Below are 16440 nucleotides of genomic sequence, written 5' to 3' on the forward strand. Positions count from 1 at the left end.
TGTTTTTCTTTATATTTGGTTGAAGTGACAAAATTTGTCTTAATGTTTGGTGTAAGTGACAAAGTTTGTGTTTATGTTTGGTTTAAGTGACAAAGTTTGTCTTTATGTTGAGCGAAAGTAACAAAGTTTGTGTTTATGTTTGGTGGAAGAGACAAAGTTTTTCTTTATGTTTGGTGTAACTGACAAAGTTTTTCTTTATTTTTGGTTGAAGTGACAAAATTTGTCTTATTGTTTGGTGTAAGTGACAAAGTTTGTGTTTATGTTTGGTGGAAGTGACAAAGTTTTTCTTGATGTTTGGTGTAACTGACAAAGTTTTTCTTTATTTTTGGTTGAAGTGACAAAATTTGTCTTATTGTTTGGTGTAAGTGACAAAGTTTGTCTTTATGTTTGGTTTAAGTGACAAAGTTTGTCTTAATTTTTAGTGGAAGTGACAAAGTTTGTCTTTATGTTTGGTTTAAGTGACAAAGTTTGTCTTTATGTTTGGTTTAAGTGACAAAGTTTATCGTTATGTTTGGTGGAAGTTACAAAGTTTGTCTTTATGTTTGTTGGAAGTGACAATGTTTGTCTTTATGTTTGGTGGAAGTAACAAAGTTTGTCTTAATGTTTGATGGAAGTGAAAAGGTTTGTCTTTATGTTTGGTTTAAGTGACAAAGTTTATCGTTATGTTTGGTGGAAGTTACAAAGTTTGTCTTTATGTTTGTTGGAAGTGACAATGTTTGTCTTTATGTTTGGTGGAAGTAACAAAGATTGTCTTAATGTTTGATGGAAGTGAAAAGGTTTGTCTTTATGTTTGGTGTAAGTGACAAAGTTTGTCTTTAGGTTTGGTGTAAGTGATAAAGTTTGTGTTTATGTTTGGTGGAAGTGATAATCTTTGTCTTTATGTGTTCGGTTTAAATGCCAAATTTTGTCTTTATGTATTTGGTTTAAGTGACAAAGATTGTCTTTATGTTTGATGGAAGTGACAAAGTTTGTCTTTGTGTTTGGTGTAAGTGACAAAGTTTGTGTTTATGTTTGGTGGAAGTGACAAAGTTTGTGTTTATGTTTGGTTTAAGTGACAAAGTTTGTCGTTATGTTTGGTGGAAGTGACAAAGTTTGTCTTTATGTTTGGTGGAAGTGACAAAGTTTGTCTTGATGTATTTCGTTTAAGTGACAAAGTTTGTCCCTATGTATTTGGTTTAAGTGACAAAGTTTGTCTTTATGTTGAGCGAAAGTGACAAAGTTTGTGTTTATGTTTGGTGGAAGTGATAATCTTTGTCTTTATGTGTTTGGTTTAAATGCCAAATTTTGTCTTTATGTATTTGGTTTAAGTGACAAAGATTGTCTTTATGTTTGATGGAAGTGACAAAGTTTGTCTTTGAGTTTGGTGTAAGTGACAAAGTTTGTGTTTATGTTTGGTGGAAGTGACAAGGTTTGTCTTTATGTTTGGTGTAACTGACAATGTTTTTCTTTATATTTCGTTGAAGTGACAAAATTTGTCTTAATGTTTGGTGTAAAAGACAAAGTTTGTGTTTATGTTTGGTGGAAGTGACAAAGTTTGTGTTTATGTTTGGTTTAAGTGACAAAGTTTGTCGTTATGTTTGGTGTAAGTGATAAAGTTTGTCTTTAGGTTTGGTGTAAGTGATAAAGTTTGTGTTTATGTTTGGTGGAAGGGACAAAGTTTGTGTTTATGTTTGGTGGAAGTGACAAGGTTTGTCTTTATGTTTGGTGTAACTGACAATGTTTTTCTTTATATTTCGTTGAAGTGAAAAAATTTGTCTTAATGTTTAGTGTAAAAGACAAAGTTTGTGTTTATGTTTGGTGGAAGTGACAATGTTTGTCTTTATGTTTGGTTTAAGTGACAAAGGTTGTCGTTATGTTTGGTGTAAGTGACAAAGTTTGTCTTTATGTTGAGCGAAAGTGACAAAGTTTGTGTTTATGTTTGGTGGAAGGGACAAAGTTTGTGTTTATGTTTGGTTTAAGTGACAAAGTTTGTCTTAATGTTTAGTGGAAGTGACAAAGTTTGTCTTTATGTTTGATGGAAGTGACAAAGTTGGTCTTTAAGTTTGGTTTAAGTGACAAAGTTTGTCGTTATGTTTGGTGTAAGTGACAAAGTTTGTGTTTATGTTTGGTGGAAGTGACAAAGTTGGTCTTTATGTTTGGTGGAAGTGACAAGGTTTGTCTTTATGTTTGGTGTAAGTGACAAAGTTTATCTTTAGGTTTGGTGTAAGTGATAAAGTTTGTCTTATTGTTTGGTGTAAGTGACAAAGTTTGTCTTTAGGTTTGGTGTAAGTGATAAAGTTTGTGTTTATGTTTGGTGGAAGTGACAAGGTTTGTCTTTATGTTTGGTGTAAGTGACAAAGTTTGTCTTTAGGTTTGGTGTAAGTGATAAAGTTTGTGTTTATGTTTGGTGGAAGTGACAAAGTTTGTCTTTATGTTTAGCGAAAGTGACAAAGTTTGTGTGTATGTTTGGTGGAAGTGATAATCTTTGTCTTTATGTGTTTGGTTTAAATGCCATATTTTGTCTTTATGTATTTGGTTTAAGTGACAAAGTTTGTTTTTTTGTGTTTGGTTTAAGTGACAAAATTTGTCTTTATGTTTAGTGGAAGTGACAAAGTTTGTCTTTATGTTTCATGGAAGTGACAAAGTTTGTCGTTATGAATTTGGTTTAAGTGACAAAGTTTGTCTTCTGTGTTTGGTTTAAGTGAAAAAGTTCGTCTTTATGTCTAAAGAGAAAGCATGTGATCTTTAGTTTGCCACGGGTGGTCGGGTGGCAGCAGTGGACAACACATTCGCCTTTCACCAAGATGGCCGGGGTTCGATTCTCCGATCGGAAGTGAAAAGGTTTGGATCACCTGTCCGACCACGTGGGCTTTCTCCGGTTACTTCTGTTCCAGCCCACATTCAGACCCCCCTGAGCGTTGTTTAAATAATTGCTTTAAAACAACTGAATCATCTGTACATGGTCCAACATAGTGTTACTCACAGATCAAATATATTCAATTTAATTGTTTTTTGATGCCTGATTCAACGCCAAGCCAAGAAATAATGCGAAATGAATTCATCCAATATATATTTAAATAAATCACGTCACGGTATTTGTAATTTACCACTGATGACAAATTGTACGTATCGCAATTTCATAAACATCCTGACTCATGAATAAGGAATACACAGAAAGGTTTCGGAAAGTGGATATCACAGCTGGACACGTATATCGGTGTAGATATGAAAATCTGTCTGTAATCTCTGTCTGATATGAAATGAGAAATAATTTTTAATCTCGTAGTTTCTGTATGATACTTTTACTATGATGAGTTTTACACATGTGAGGGATGTTCTTTGTTAAAACTCGAGTTTGACCATGCACATTTGAAACAAAGATTGTATCGTTTCTTGAGTAGCATTACCGTCACGTATACATTGCAACGTCACTTGATTAGGCCTACCTGAAAGGAATTTTCACGTGTTTTTATTTTATATAATATGTGTATAACTTTGAATACATTAAGAGAACCTCTGGCAATCTTAAAGAAAAATCTTGATTCGAGTGTCTTAAATATCATATGGCTTGTGAAAGATTTTTTTACCACGTTATCAAGATTTTTTTTTCGAATATTGCGAAAAAGGCACATTTTCCCCAGATCTTTCCCGGCGTCTAAAATACCACCGTCTTAGTTTTATATTGTTTTTTCACCATTGTATCATCCTCATAAACTATGGAAATATGTGACGTTATTTTATGACTATTTCATGACGTCACAAAAGGCCATATTAACCTGGTTTTATACGAAAAATATATGACATGGGTGTAATCTCTAATTAAATTTATAATCATGTGACGAACCTTGTTGTATCAATATGGAGTTTATAACATGTAAATTAGGCTCATATAATATATAAAGCTAATATCTAAAAGCGTTTTCATCCATCTTTTTAATGAAAGTTAGTTATAATTCAGGTGATGAACATTTAATAGATAAATAAAATATTTTCTTTAATTCATTCCGTATTCACCAGTTTTTATATTCGGAATAATTTTAGCTATTACGTGTTATTTTTACCAATGTCAACCGTGATGTCTTTAATTATTCGTGATCATACAGGGATGGAACTTTGATTTTCCTAAAATTCATATACGTTATTTGAGACGCGGATAGAAACGTCAAAATGACACTGACCAAATTGCGTTCATATTTCTTCCGGTTTATAAAAAGGACTTGCTGTCGAATGTAAATTTAGTTGCATGGTATGTGCTTGTGTGTTTCAGCGTTTTCTTTTTTTAGAACACAGAAATATTTTGCAAAGAATGTTGTGAAGTTTTCTACAGTTCCTATTCTTATCAAGTTCTTTCATTTTACGTCAAAAGTCCGATAACAGTTGTTATCGTCCACATTTCATGATCGCACTTTTAACTCGTGAGTTGTCATACATGATATATAAATTACCACTTGGTTAGACAATAATGTTATTGACACCATCGGATCACGGATATATAATATCAACCAAAGACGCTGTAGTCTAAAATTGTCGACACAGAACGGTTACCAGAACTTTCACCGTGGTACATAAACATTCCAAGGGCTTTAAAAACATCGTCATGTATATTGCAAGAATAATTACATGTACTGTTCTTGTGACTGATGTCCATAGCTATTTCTTAATGGCAGCTCTTCAAAGGAAGTGTTTTGAAATACAAACCAAAATATAATTCCCAGATTTTACTACATAGTCACTAGGCGATTAAGTGAAACATAAAAAATGCTTCTAACTTTCGTGTGTACTGGACAGTAATGTGTAATTGCGTATTTGAATGAAATGCTCTTTAAGGGCAGAATGGGTTCCGAATTGTGACAGAGTCTTATTAGCTTACGGTATTGAAACTGATTTTTCGCCGCAAACAACTCTGCCAAAACTGGAAAAACGTAAAGTGGTATTTAACTATATTCATTCAGCTATGTAAATGGAATATTTCAAAACTAAGAGGCTTATAAGACGTATATATTCGGGGCTAAATGGGCTAGTGAGTAGGGGTTATAGGCACGTGCACAGATTTGGGTGCGATATGTAGCCACAGTGACACGCTACCGTCGCGGTGGTGGGAACGGTTTCCATGACAACGGAGAGACAAGAGAGGCTGATATAGGGTCTGGCGAACATGTGTCAGGAGTTTCGAGGATCGTTAGGGTGCTACCGAGGAACCAGATACCACTAATATAGCTTAAACAGAATCAGCCAAACATTCATCTAATAGTGTTTTTTTAAACATTTTTTTTTCGCCACCTTAATGGTCTAAAAAATATGTGTGTCACAAGGAATTCCAATACAGATGTTTAAGATATACCACTACAGAAGTGGGCTACCGTGTTTCATTTTTTTTTCTCCATCAATGACTCGTTTGAAATAAAAACAATTGACAAACCGTTTCTTCGAAGCATTCCTGAATCATTTAAAACGGTAAAATAAATGAAAATCGCGAATTTTCAAATTGCATCATACACGAACCTATAGATTTCAAAAGATTGAATATATGTTGTCAAATAACAAGTCTGTACATTTTCAGGTTCTTGACTGGAGACACAACTGCATGACTTGTCCTTTGTCAGACCATTACTTTGAGAAACACACCTGCTTTCTCGCAGTAGGTTGGTTGAAATACATAACAGTTAATTGTCAGAACGCGTCATGAGACACATGCTCTTTGTGACACACCTGTCGTTTGTCCGTGCGCGACTTGAGATACGCACCTGTCCTTTATCAGAAAATGATGAGACAAACACTTGTCCTTTGTCAGAACGTAACATGAGACACACATCTGTCCTTTGTCAAAACGTGATTTGAGACGTATACCTATCCTTTGTGAGAACGCGAGATGAGACACACACCTGTGTTTTGTCAGGACGCCACATGAGACACACACCTGTCCTTTGTCAATACGCGACATGAGACACACAACTCCCTTTTGTCAGAAAGTGACATGAGACACACACCTGTCCTGTGTCAGAACATGACACGGAACACACACATGTCCTTTGTCAGAACGTGACATGAGACACACACCAGTCTTTGTCAGAATGTAACTTGAGACACACAATTAAGGTAGCCAACTTTAAAACCAACGCTGAAGAGTTCTACTTTAGCTTTCCCATCAGATGTAATGATTATTACCTAAAATGATGCTTTAACTGTCCTGCTATAATGTGACCTCATTTTATTAAAGTGACGTCATTCAACTATTTGATCTATATAGATTTACAAGACAAAATCTCATACTAAAACAGGAGAAATCTTAATCTGAAAGGTGATATTCTTAATTATAAGGGGCTACAATGACCGAGTGGGCAAGGCGTCTGACCGTCTACAATCACTAGCCCTTCACTACTGGTTCGAGGATTCGAGACCTACGTGGGTAAGTCGCCAGGTTTTGGCTGCAGGTCAGTGGTTTTTCTCTGGGTAGTCCGGTTTCCCTTCACCACCACCACCTCCTGGCACGTCTGTAAAGGAACATAGTTGTTACATGACCTAAAGCAGATATTGCGTTAACGATATTCCCCTTTAGGAATAACTTTGTTGATTTCTTAACGACCCGATATAAATGAAAATTAAAATGTATATTTCTGACCGCGTTGTCTACATGTCGTCGGTGATCGGTGACACACCGCAATAGATAACATACCAGCTATTTGGGTGTGCTGAGAACTCAGATATCGCTTCGAATACAGATAACGCTGATATCACCGGTTACGATAACTTCACTATCACTGGGACGCCATGATAGCGTCTCCGTTTACAGTGTGTGAAATTACACAGCTTCTCCAGATGTATTCCGAGGTTTTCGTTTTAATCATATTTGTCTGTATTATTTTTATTCCGGAAAAAAACCAGGGATGGTGCGGCAGAAGTATCATTGGTCAACAAACATGTATTTTCTCTCGTAAGAATATTATACAAACTTAAAGACATGCACATTCAATATGATTTTTTGTCACTTGCTATAAATTCAATTCCATAATGTCGTTTTCTTATTTCACCAGGGAACGCTATTACATGTATGTCTGTCGTGGATAATTGGAAATGAAATGAGAAAAATAAATAATAAATAATATTAAATTAATAAAAAAAAAAAAAAATTGAGAAAAAAAAGTGAAAATATGTCCTCAAGATGAATATTAAAAAAAACAAATACGGGGAAAAATATCCCTATGAAATTCGGATGTAACAAAAAATAGAAATGAAATTCTAACAAAATAAGAGAACTGCAATTAATTTAAATATATATTTAGCAAGTATTGAACCTGATAAACCTTTGCTTTAAACAGCAGTAAGTCGTAATTTCCATATGAGGTCCCCCAACGTTTTGTCAGGATAAAAAAAACCGTTAGAAAAGTTAGTTGCACAGCATGTTTTAGATCCGGGCCACAGCTCCTGGTATTACCATGCTCCCCAGGTTCCACAGACCGCGAGGTCTTAATCAAACGTTTTATCTGCGTGTCGTACTCGCAGTGGTTAGTGGAAAAAAAGTTGGATTCAAATGTCCCGAATTAACCCCAAACTTCCTGCCATATGTCCGCCATCATCACACTCGGCCTCTACAGGTGTTTATGTTACCGATAACCGCCATTTCCTGTTCTCGCTATGGTTTCACTTTCCAACACAGACAAAAAACTGTCACAGCAGTAGCGACAGAACCGGAAGTGTAGTCTGAGGCGCGTCTGTTTGTTTATATTAAGGGTGAATGGATCTGTGCATTTAATTTCAAACATGTTTCGATGGTAGCGACAATAATTTATTGATAAACACAATCAACCTCTTCCTTTCTGTGCTAGATTGGTAAACAGAGGTTTGCGATTTTCATTAATTAATTAACAGAAAGAGATGGAGTATTGAAATGATCATTAATTAAGGCCATTGGTGGCGTTGATTTAATTTTGAATGTATTAATGCATAATTTGTATTTAAAAAACCCACCTTTTTCTTCATATATAATAAATATAAAAAAATGCAAAAAAAAACCCAAAAAAAACCCACAAACTTTTCACGCACCTCTTCTTCTCCGCTCTACTTTTGTTTTTTGTTTCGTTTACATTTAATTACATACACACACATCACCAGTATTGTACTAAGTGCTACTCAGATACAGACAATATCACTATAATTATTTTTAAATCCCCCTTTTAAGAGGACTAACGGAGGTTGCCCCCAAAGCTTGGATTCGAACCCGCACCAACCAGCACACTGGGTATCTAACGCCATGCAAGGCTGTACATAGACTTTATGGCCAACTGTGGCTGGTAAGATTGTAATAATAATAGAACATATTAAATCCGGGAAAAAAAAGAAAATATTATAAATAAAAGACGTTTGCCAGCTGCTCCTTTGTGACAGTAAAGTGCTAATGTATTGTCAAGAAGTGCCTGCTCACTTAGACATGACATTTTTATCTCTCTACTAGGCGATCGTGAAGCGTTAGGTTCACTTGTAAGCTGGCCTTGATTGCACACTTGCACCAGTAAGTATATTTAAATGGTTGACAGGAAAATGAGAATGATTTTCCCTCTAAACCTAACAAGTAAATATGTTAACAATGACCGTCTCCTCCACTGACACAACTACGAACGTGACGGTATCATCTGTTTGTGTTTGTGTAAGGCTGTATCCCATAAAATCCCAAATTATACACTAAATATTCCAACCGGAATTGCATTACACACTTTGAAAGTATTTGTGTGTCACGGTTCGAAGGTGTTGAATGGAAACAAATTGTCGGCTCGTTGTTATAGTTGTGCTTATAAACTTAGCAAACTTTTTAAGGCAAATTAACTTAGGGGTCAAGCTTGTGTTGTAACCGTATCACCCGTATACAGTATGTGATATGTTCTTAGATCACAGAAAAGAAAATCACATCTAAAAGTATAAATCGCTCTAAGGCTCTAGGACTATAGTTATAAGCATACCAAGTTCGGTTGGCATTCATATAGACTGTAAATGCCATGACCGACGTGTTGACGTCATAATTGTGACGTTAGATACCCCTGACTCTCAATCATTGGTATTCATTGTACAAGCAAACGCGATACATTATACTTATTGTGAAGTGAATATTGAATTTTATTCAGAAATATTTTTTTTATTTTTTTATTAAATACACCGAAAAATGACCTGCAAAAGCTGTATCATTTATTTATACTGTAAATGTCTCGTCAACACAGTTCAGTGCTTAGTTAACATAAAGATAATTAACTTTCTACTATTTTAACACGATTATAATGGTATGATCATCTAATATGATAATGTTTATTGCACGTTGATTTAAAGAATGAACAAAACGTCAATGTTCCGCACCGGTTGTAGTCTCTCAATGACGATTTGTCTGACGCTCTGCAGTGTATAGTACGCGCGCGTCTTAACAACTTCACAAACATATTTTATACCCATAATGCCCCGCGGTGTCAGATATATAGCCGTGTGATTGATCCCAGAGACAGAGTGACCTCTGGGAAATCTCAATTTGTAACGCGTTATCTGATTGGTCGATAAACTGTAAGACATTTGCATAACTAATGTGCGGACCAATATCAATTTGTGCGCGTGTATTACCTTGTATTCTCACGTGTCTGGAGGCGGTTTACTGGGTCTTGCATTGACTCACGCCCGGCCACTACTACTATGAATGAAAACTCTTTTGTTGGCTAAATTGGCAACAGACTCTGTTCGGCCTTGAGGTGTTGTACAATTATCAAACCAATACACTTTACTTACCATCCGGATTCTACGTAGGTAAGAACCACTGCCAACTGCGTATGAATTATGTGTCACAGGTATCGGTAGAACTCATCAATTCGTCATTACCTGATGATCAATATGCACTAATACATATAAACCACACCTTATGTCTATCTTCTAATCACCTTATAATCAGCATCGCTTATTGTTAAAAACTTAATCCACAACTTTCAAAAATTGAAATAAGGAAAAACCGTTATTTTTTTTCTTTCTCATCGAGTTGTAAGATTATTGAACAGCCTGCCAGAGGATGTGATTTCAGCACCATCATTAATTCCAATTAAAATCAGACTCGATAAACACTGGATTGATCAGGAACTGCAACGTTATTACAGAGCTTATATACTTTGTTAAACGTATGATGTTCATAACTGAACTTTAATAAAAGTTTAAATGTACGTATTTTCTTTTTTTTTTTTGAAAACATGTTGGAATTCCATCATACAGATCCTGTATCGGAATATAATCGAAAATGAATAGTTTTCATGGGACGTTCAGGTGGCGTAGTGGATAGCGCACTCGCCTTTCAAAGGTTCCTCTGGGTAATCCGGTTTCCTCCCTTTGGGCGTTTCCATCCGGGCCAACAAGAGTGATTAATATAAGTCGTCTTGTTTCATAGTTGTTGTAATATACATACAATTTATATATCTATATATTGTAAATGAAAGGATTGATACACGTGTATATCAAAATAGTTTTTATTTTACTTTATTCATTTTAGAACAATTATGAAATAAGTTAATTCAGCTTATATCAATCACTCTTGTTGGCCTGGATGATAGCATGCAGGGGTTTTAATGTTGGAGGAAACCGGCGTTACCGGAGAAAACCCACGTGGTCGGACAGGTGACCATCCATACCATTTCACGTCCGACAGGGATAGCGAACCCCGGCCGCCTTAGTGAAGTGCAAGTGCTCTAACCACTGCGCCACTCGACCACTTAAGCAGTAAAATTACTGAAGCTGTTAAGTCACATGAAGTTTTTCTGATGAGTGCAGTGTTGTAGAAAGTCGTGATTGTGGGAGGGCTCCATATGTTGGGTAAGACAGGATAGATATATTGTATTACAATTATTTGATAGCTTTGCTATAAACAGTTGCGGTGAGTTGTACAATTGTTTGTTTGTTTGTTTGAATGTGGTTTAAAGTCCTCATAACAGCTGAGGTCATACGAGGACAGGGCCCGTATCTATGAAACCGTTCTCATGCTCAAGCATGGATTCTGTGCTCAAACCAACTTTCTTGTAACTGACTTAAATAATGTCAAACGAGCAAGAAATCAAATGTTATTATTGAAATCATTGACAAAATCTTTTTTTCATCAATTTATAACTAGAACAAGAAATTAGGCTTGAGCACAAAATCCATGCTCGAGCATGAGAACGGTTTCATTAAAACGGGTCCAGATGTCTTAAGAAACACCATAAAAAAGGAAAGAGTAGGGAAGTAAGAAAATAGATATATCTCGAGTGTTGCTATGGGGCCAGTAGGTCAGTTGTGTTGACATGGCTTCGTCACCAAAAGGTCACCACCCAAAATTGGGCTTGGGTCCCCTTAGTAGAAGACACAAATAAAACCTCACCATTTTTGCAGGGGGGTGCCACATTAGTCGCCTCTTAAAATAACATGTAGTGGGATACAACAGGCTAAATCATTCCCAGAACCTGCAGAGGTTGAAGTGGTGGTAAAGTGTACGAATGTATCTAAATTTTTGTTTTATACCATGTATAAGAATTGTTTCAACTGTGTGTCGAAAGTCTCGACTAACAACGTTGAGGAGACGAGAAGGGTACTGATTAATTTGAGTAAAACCTGTCTAATCCAACACTGAGAATTTTGACATGTCATATTCGATACACTACATATACTAAGGTCCCCTATGGTAGCTATGTGCTTTTGAGAAAGAAAGAACACGCTACAGTCCAATGAGGTAGCTGTGTATTATAGGGGAGGCAATGACCATGCTACAGTCCCCTGTGGTAACTGTACTACAGGGGAGGCAATGACCATGCTACAGTCCCCTGTGGTAACTGTACTATATGGGAGGCAATGACCATGCTACAGTCCCCTGTGGTAACTGTACTTTAGGGGAGGCAATGACCATGCTACAGTACCCTGTGGCAACTGTACTACAGGGGAGGCAATGACCATGCTACAGTCCCCTGTGGTAACTGTACTATATGGGAGGCAATGACCATGCTACAGTCTCCTGTGGTAACTGTACTACAGGGGAGGCAATGACCATGCTACAGTCCCCTGTGGTGACTGTACTATAGGGGAGGCAATGACCATGCTACAGTCCCCTGTGGTAATTGTACTATAGGGGAGGCAATGACCATGCTACAGTACCCTGTGGCAACTGTAGTATAGGGGAGGCAATGACCACGCTACAGTCCCCTGTGGTAACTGTACTTTAGGAGAGGCAATGACCATGCTACAGTCCCCTGTGGTAACTGTACTATAGGAGAGGCAATGACCATGCTACAGTCCCCTGTGGTAATTGTACTATAGGGGAAGCAATGACCATGCTACAGTACCCTGTGGCAACTGTAGTATAGGGGAGACAATGACCATGCTACAGTCCCCTGTGGTAACTGTACTTTAGGAGAGGCAATGACCATGCTACAGTCCCCCGTGGTAATTGTACTATAGGGGAAGCAATGACCATGATACAGTACCCTGTGGCAACTGTACTATAGGGGAGGCAATGACAATGCTACAGTCCCCTGTGGTAATTGTACTGTAGGAGAGGCAATGACCATGCTACAGTCTCCTGTGGTAATTGTACTATGAGGAGGCAATGACCATGCTACAGGCCCCTGTGGTAATTGTACTATAGGGGAGGCATTGACCATGCTACAGTCCCCTGTGGAAACTGTACTATAGGGGAGGCAATGACAATGCTACAGTCCCCTGTGGTAATTGTAGTATAGGGGAGGCAATGACCATGCTACAGTCCCCTGTGGTAATTGTACTATGAGGAGGCAATGACCATGCTACAGACTCCTGTGGTACATGAAACTATTTTCTATAAGGGAGAAAAGGATCACGCTATAGTCCCTTATTGTAGTTGTGTTCTGTAGTGAAGGTGAAAATGATGCTACAATCCCATGTGGTAGCTATTTATTAATGGGGAGGCATGGCTCGTATATGTGTAATATAAGGTAGACGAGAAAAGGGTCATGCTACAGTTCATTCACCAACACAATTATGTGTCAAGCCATCAATACCATATTATGTTTAGAACAATAAATAATTCAACTCAAAGAATTTGTAAATTTTGACTTTCCTTGTAATTTTTCACTATATGAGCACATGTGTATCTTCTTTAAACATCGGAATATCGAGAACAATGTCAGAACTTATTGACCATTTAGACACCACGACTATGCCGGATTAATTCTTTTGAATGAAAAATATTCACATAGGTTCATTAGTGGCTAAACACTTTCTGTGATTTCACCAAAGCCATATAAACGGATGTACATATGTGTCACAGAAAACTCTTATCCCTCCGGAACACCTAGCAGTTCCGCTTCCGTTTTATGTTTGTGATGCACGATGCTGTATTTCCTGAGCTTTTTTGTAATGTTGTTCGTTTCCTGTTGTTTCGTATTCCGTATCGACTTCCGATTTCGTTTTGTTTTGGCGCTATTTGTTTATAATGATTTTACTTTGACTACCGAGGTCGTTAAATGGTTCACCACAGATAGACAGGTTCAAGCTACACTTTTGATTTCAAGGGGGAAAAGTGATTATGCGTAGACAGAATTACTGGCTTCACTTAACGTAATTTCCTGCGTAACTTTCTTTAACAAATAAAAGAAATGAAAGAAAAGGCCGGAAGTAAGGATTGTCGCCGCCTTGGTTACATTATGGCCACCCTTTAGAATGACAGAAACATAACTCTGCTTCAAAACTTCCAATGAGAAACGTTGCTTATTAGAAAAGTTATTCATAGCGTGCCACTTTTGACCATGTGGAGATCATCAGTTTTCAGCCTTGGTTCCGGTGAATTAAACTTAACTTGGCCTACAAATTATGTATCTTTAAAAAATCTGAAACAGACATTGAAAGCGCGTTAAGCGTAACTAACACTCCACATATTGCACAGACGCTTCATTTTTCCCACCTGTTTAAAACACTTTAATGATCTTGATCCAATTTCCGGTTTCTATCCCCAAGAGTACTCAACTCTTACCGAGCCAGTTTTTGTCAATTCATATTAATACGTACAACAGTTGTTCTCGCCATCAGCAACAAGTCCTTCCGTCGATGTAGGTGTTGATATGGATGGTTCCATAAGGTTATGCATGTTCCTGGCGCCTGCGCATATCCCTTTCGACATCACACCTGTTTTGAAGCGAGCGAATATCGATCAATGTCAAATTATACAGAAAGGGGACAAGAGGAACACCTCAAGAATACATTAATTATCAGTTATCTATATGTTTTTTCTTTCTTTCTGTCAACACTTTACGCTCTTCTGCATATCAAACACGAAAGATTAACGCCTCACGCTTTCTTTCACTTCGTACAAATTGTGCAGAGAAATTTGGATTAGTCAGGTGACCACGAGGATCTTGTTGTGGTTGCACCATTGATAAGACTTACGTTGTGTAACGGTTTTTGTCCTCTGCCGAAACCGCACTGCCATTCTGATATCGCTGGCACATTTAATACAAGCTAACGGTCTTGATGGTAATAAAGAACATTTTTTTCGTCTAATTCCTCTGGGTTTTCTTTTGTACTGCATCAGCACCCGTTAAATAAAAAACACTTTTTAATCGGGTCTTTTCCAATCTTTTTTCTGCAGCCTTTTCTTTTTACTTCCAATGTCTCTTATAGTACATAATGTCGATCCATTAATAATCGTTCGTTCTTATTAAGAGCTGGAGTAGAAGGTTGCTCACACCTATTGGTAGAATTAATGTCATTAAATCTTTATTAATTTCTCAGATGAATCATCTGTTCATTTCCTTACCTAATCCATCTGAAAAATTTATAAAACAGCTCAATTCTGTTCTTTTCAATTTTTTATGGAATAGCAAAACTGATAAGATTAAACGGGACATAATAATCCAAAATTATCAAGAAGGTGGGCTAAAAATGGTTAATTTAATGTCTTTTATTGAAGCTCTGAAAATAAGTTGGATAAGAAGGTTTTTTAGATCAGAAGGTAAATGGGTAAGCATTTTAAAATCTTGTGTAAATCCTCATATCTTGGCTAACTCAGGAAACGAGTACCTTAATAAAGTTCAAGGAAATTGCAAAAATGTGTTTTGGAAAGATGTGTTTAGGGCATGGTATAAATTAAGAGCAAAAGAGGAGCTGTTTAAAAATGAGAATTTTGCCCTACTTAAGACACCCTTATGGTATAACAAAAATATTTCTGTTGGTAATAAAGTTGTTTTTTATAGTAAGTGGTTTAAAAACGGGATTATGATAATTAATGATTTGTTGAAAAACAACACAGACTACTCTTTCTTGTCTTTTAAGGAATTTTGTGATCTACATGGTACAATAACTAATTATCTAGAATATCATGGCTTGATAACAAGCATAAAGAATTATCTGAAACAACTTAATTTGCCAAACAAAAATGTGATATACCCAATTATACCGTTACATCTTGTAATAATTTTAAAGAAGAAAAAAGGTTCTCAAGACTTCTATAATATACTTATCAGAAATAATGCATCAATAACTGCTCAAACAAAATGGGGAACTATATTCGACTATAATCAGGAAACTTGGGGGAAAATATATGCTATTCCTTTCAGGGTTACAAAAAATACAAAATTGCAATGGTTGCAATTTAGAATTAATCATTATATTTTAACAACCAATTCTTATTTATGCAAAATTGGACTTGTAAATAACCCACACTGTGTTTTTTGTATCATAGAAAGGGAGACAATTACCCACGTTTTATGGGAATGCAGGGAAGTACAAAAATTTCTGAGCAATTTTGAAAGTCTTTTAAGTGCTCTCACTATTCCTTTCTCACTAAATAAAGAATCAATGATCTTTGGTTTTATCAACCAAACTGGAATTTATACCAGAATTGATAATGAAATTACTCTGTTCATTAAACAATATATATACAAAACCAGATGTTTTCATAAGTCACTTAATGTGACGGCTTTAGTCAATTCGATTAAAGATTACTATAAGGTTCAGAAATATATTGCTCGTGGTAAAGGGGAACAAGGCCTTAGAAGATTTACTTCTGAATGGGAAAAATGGTTAAAATTAGTAGAGCTTGACCTCAACTAACCCTGAATATTATGACTATTTATATTAAGTTATTAGTTGTTATTCTACTTAAAAAAANAAAATAAAAAAATTAAATTAAAAAAAAAAAAATAATCGTTTGTTTCTGTATGACCTTATTACATTGATTAGCCATTAAAATAAATACAATTAATTTTTAAAGTTAATTGATGATTATCAGTAAAAACACTTTAACATAAACGCCAAGACGCCTATGTGAATACACATTATAGTTGAATGTCGAAGATTCGTGTGGAAGTTTTTGTTGAATAAAATTATTGCGAAGAGCGAAGATTCTGTTAATTTTGGACTGAGCAGACATTTTTATGAAAAAAAACCCTAAAGTGAACAGACATGCTTGCATGGTGTTAACAATTGGAGGCAATCCCCCCCCCTCCCCCCTCC

The 16440-nt window shown here is 36.2% G+C and overlaps 1 protein-coding gene across 1 annotated transcript in view; it reads right to left on the bottom strand.

Moving 5' to 3' along the window:
* Window positions 1-6411: 6411 nt before the first annotated feature.
* The window catches only part of LOC110457472, a 31647-nt gene continuing 21618 nt past the window's right edge, over window positions 6412-16440 (bottom strand). Inside the window, exon 7 of the mRNA XM_021508769.1 lies at window positions 6412-6470. Within this exon, the coding sequence (XP_021364444.1) occupies window positions 6412-6470 (59 nt within the window). The remainder of the gene's footprint in view (window positions 6471-16440) is intronic.

Source organism: Mizuhopecten yessoensis, unplaced genomic scaffold, assembly GCF_002113885.1.
Source record: "Mizuhopecten yessoensis strain PY_sf001 unplaced genomic scaffold, ASM211388v2 scaffold9157, whole genome shotgun sequence".
NCBI classification, from domain to species: Eukaryota; Metazoa; Mollusca; class Bivalvia; order Pectinida; family Pectinidae; genus Mizuhopecten; species Mizuhopecten yessoensis.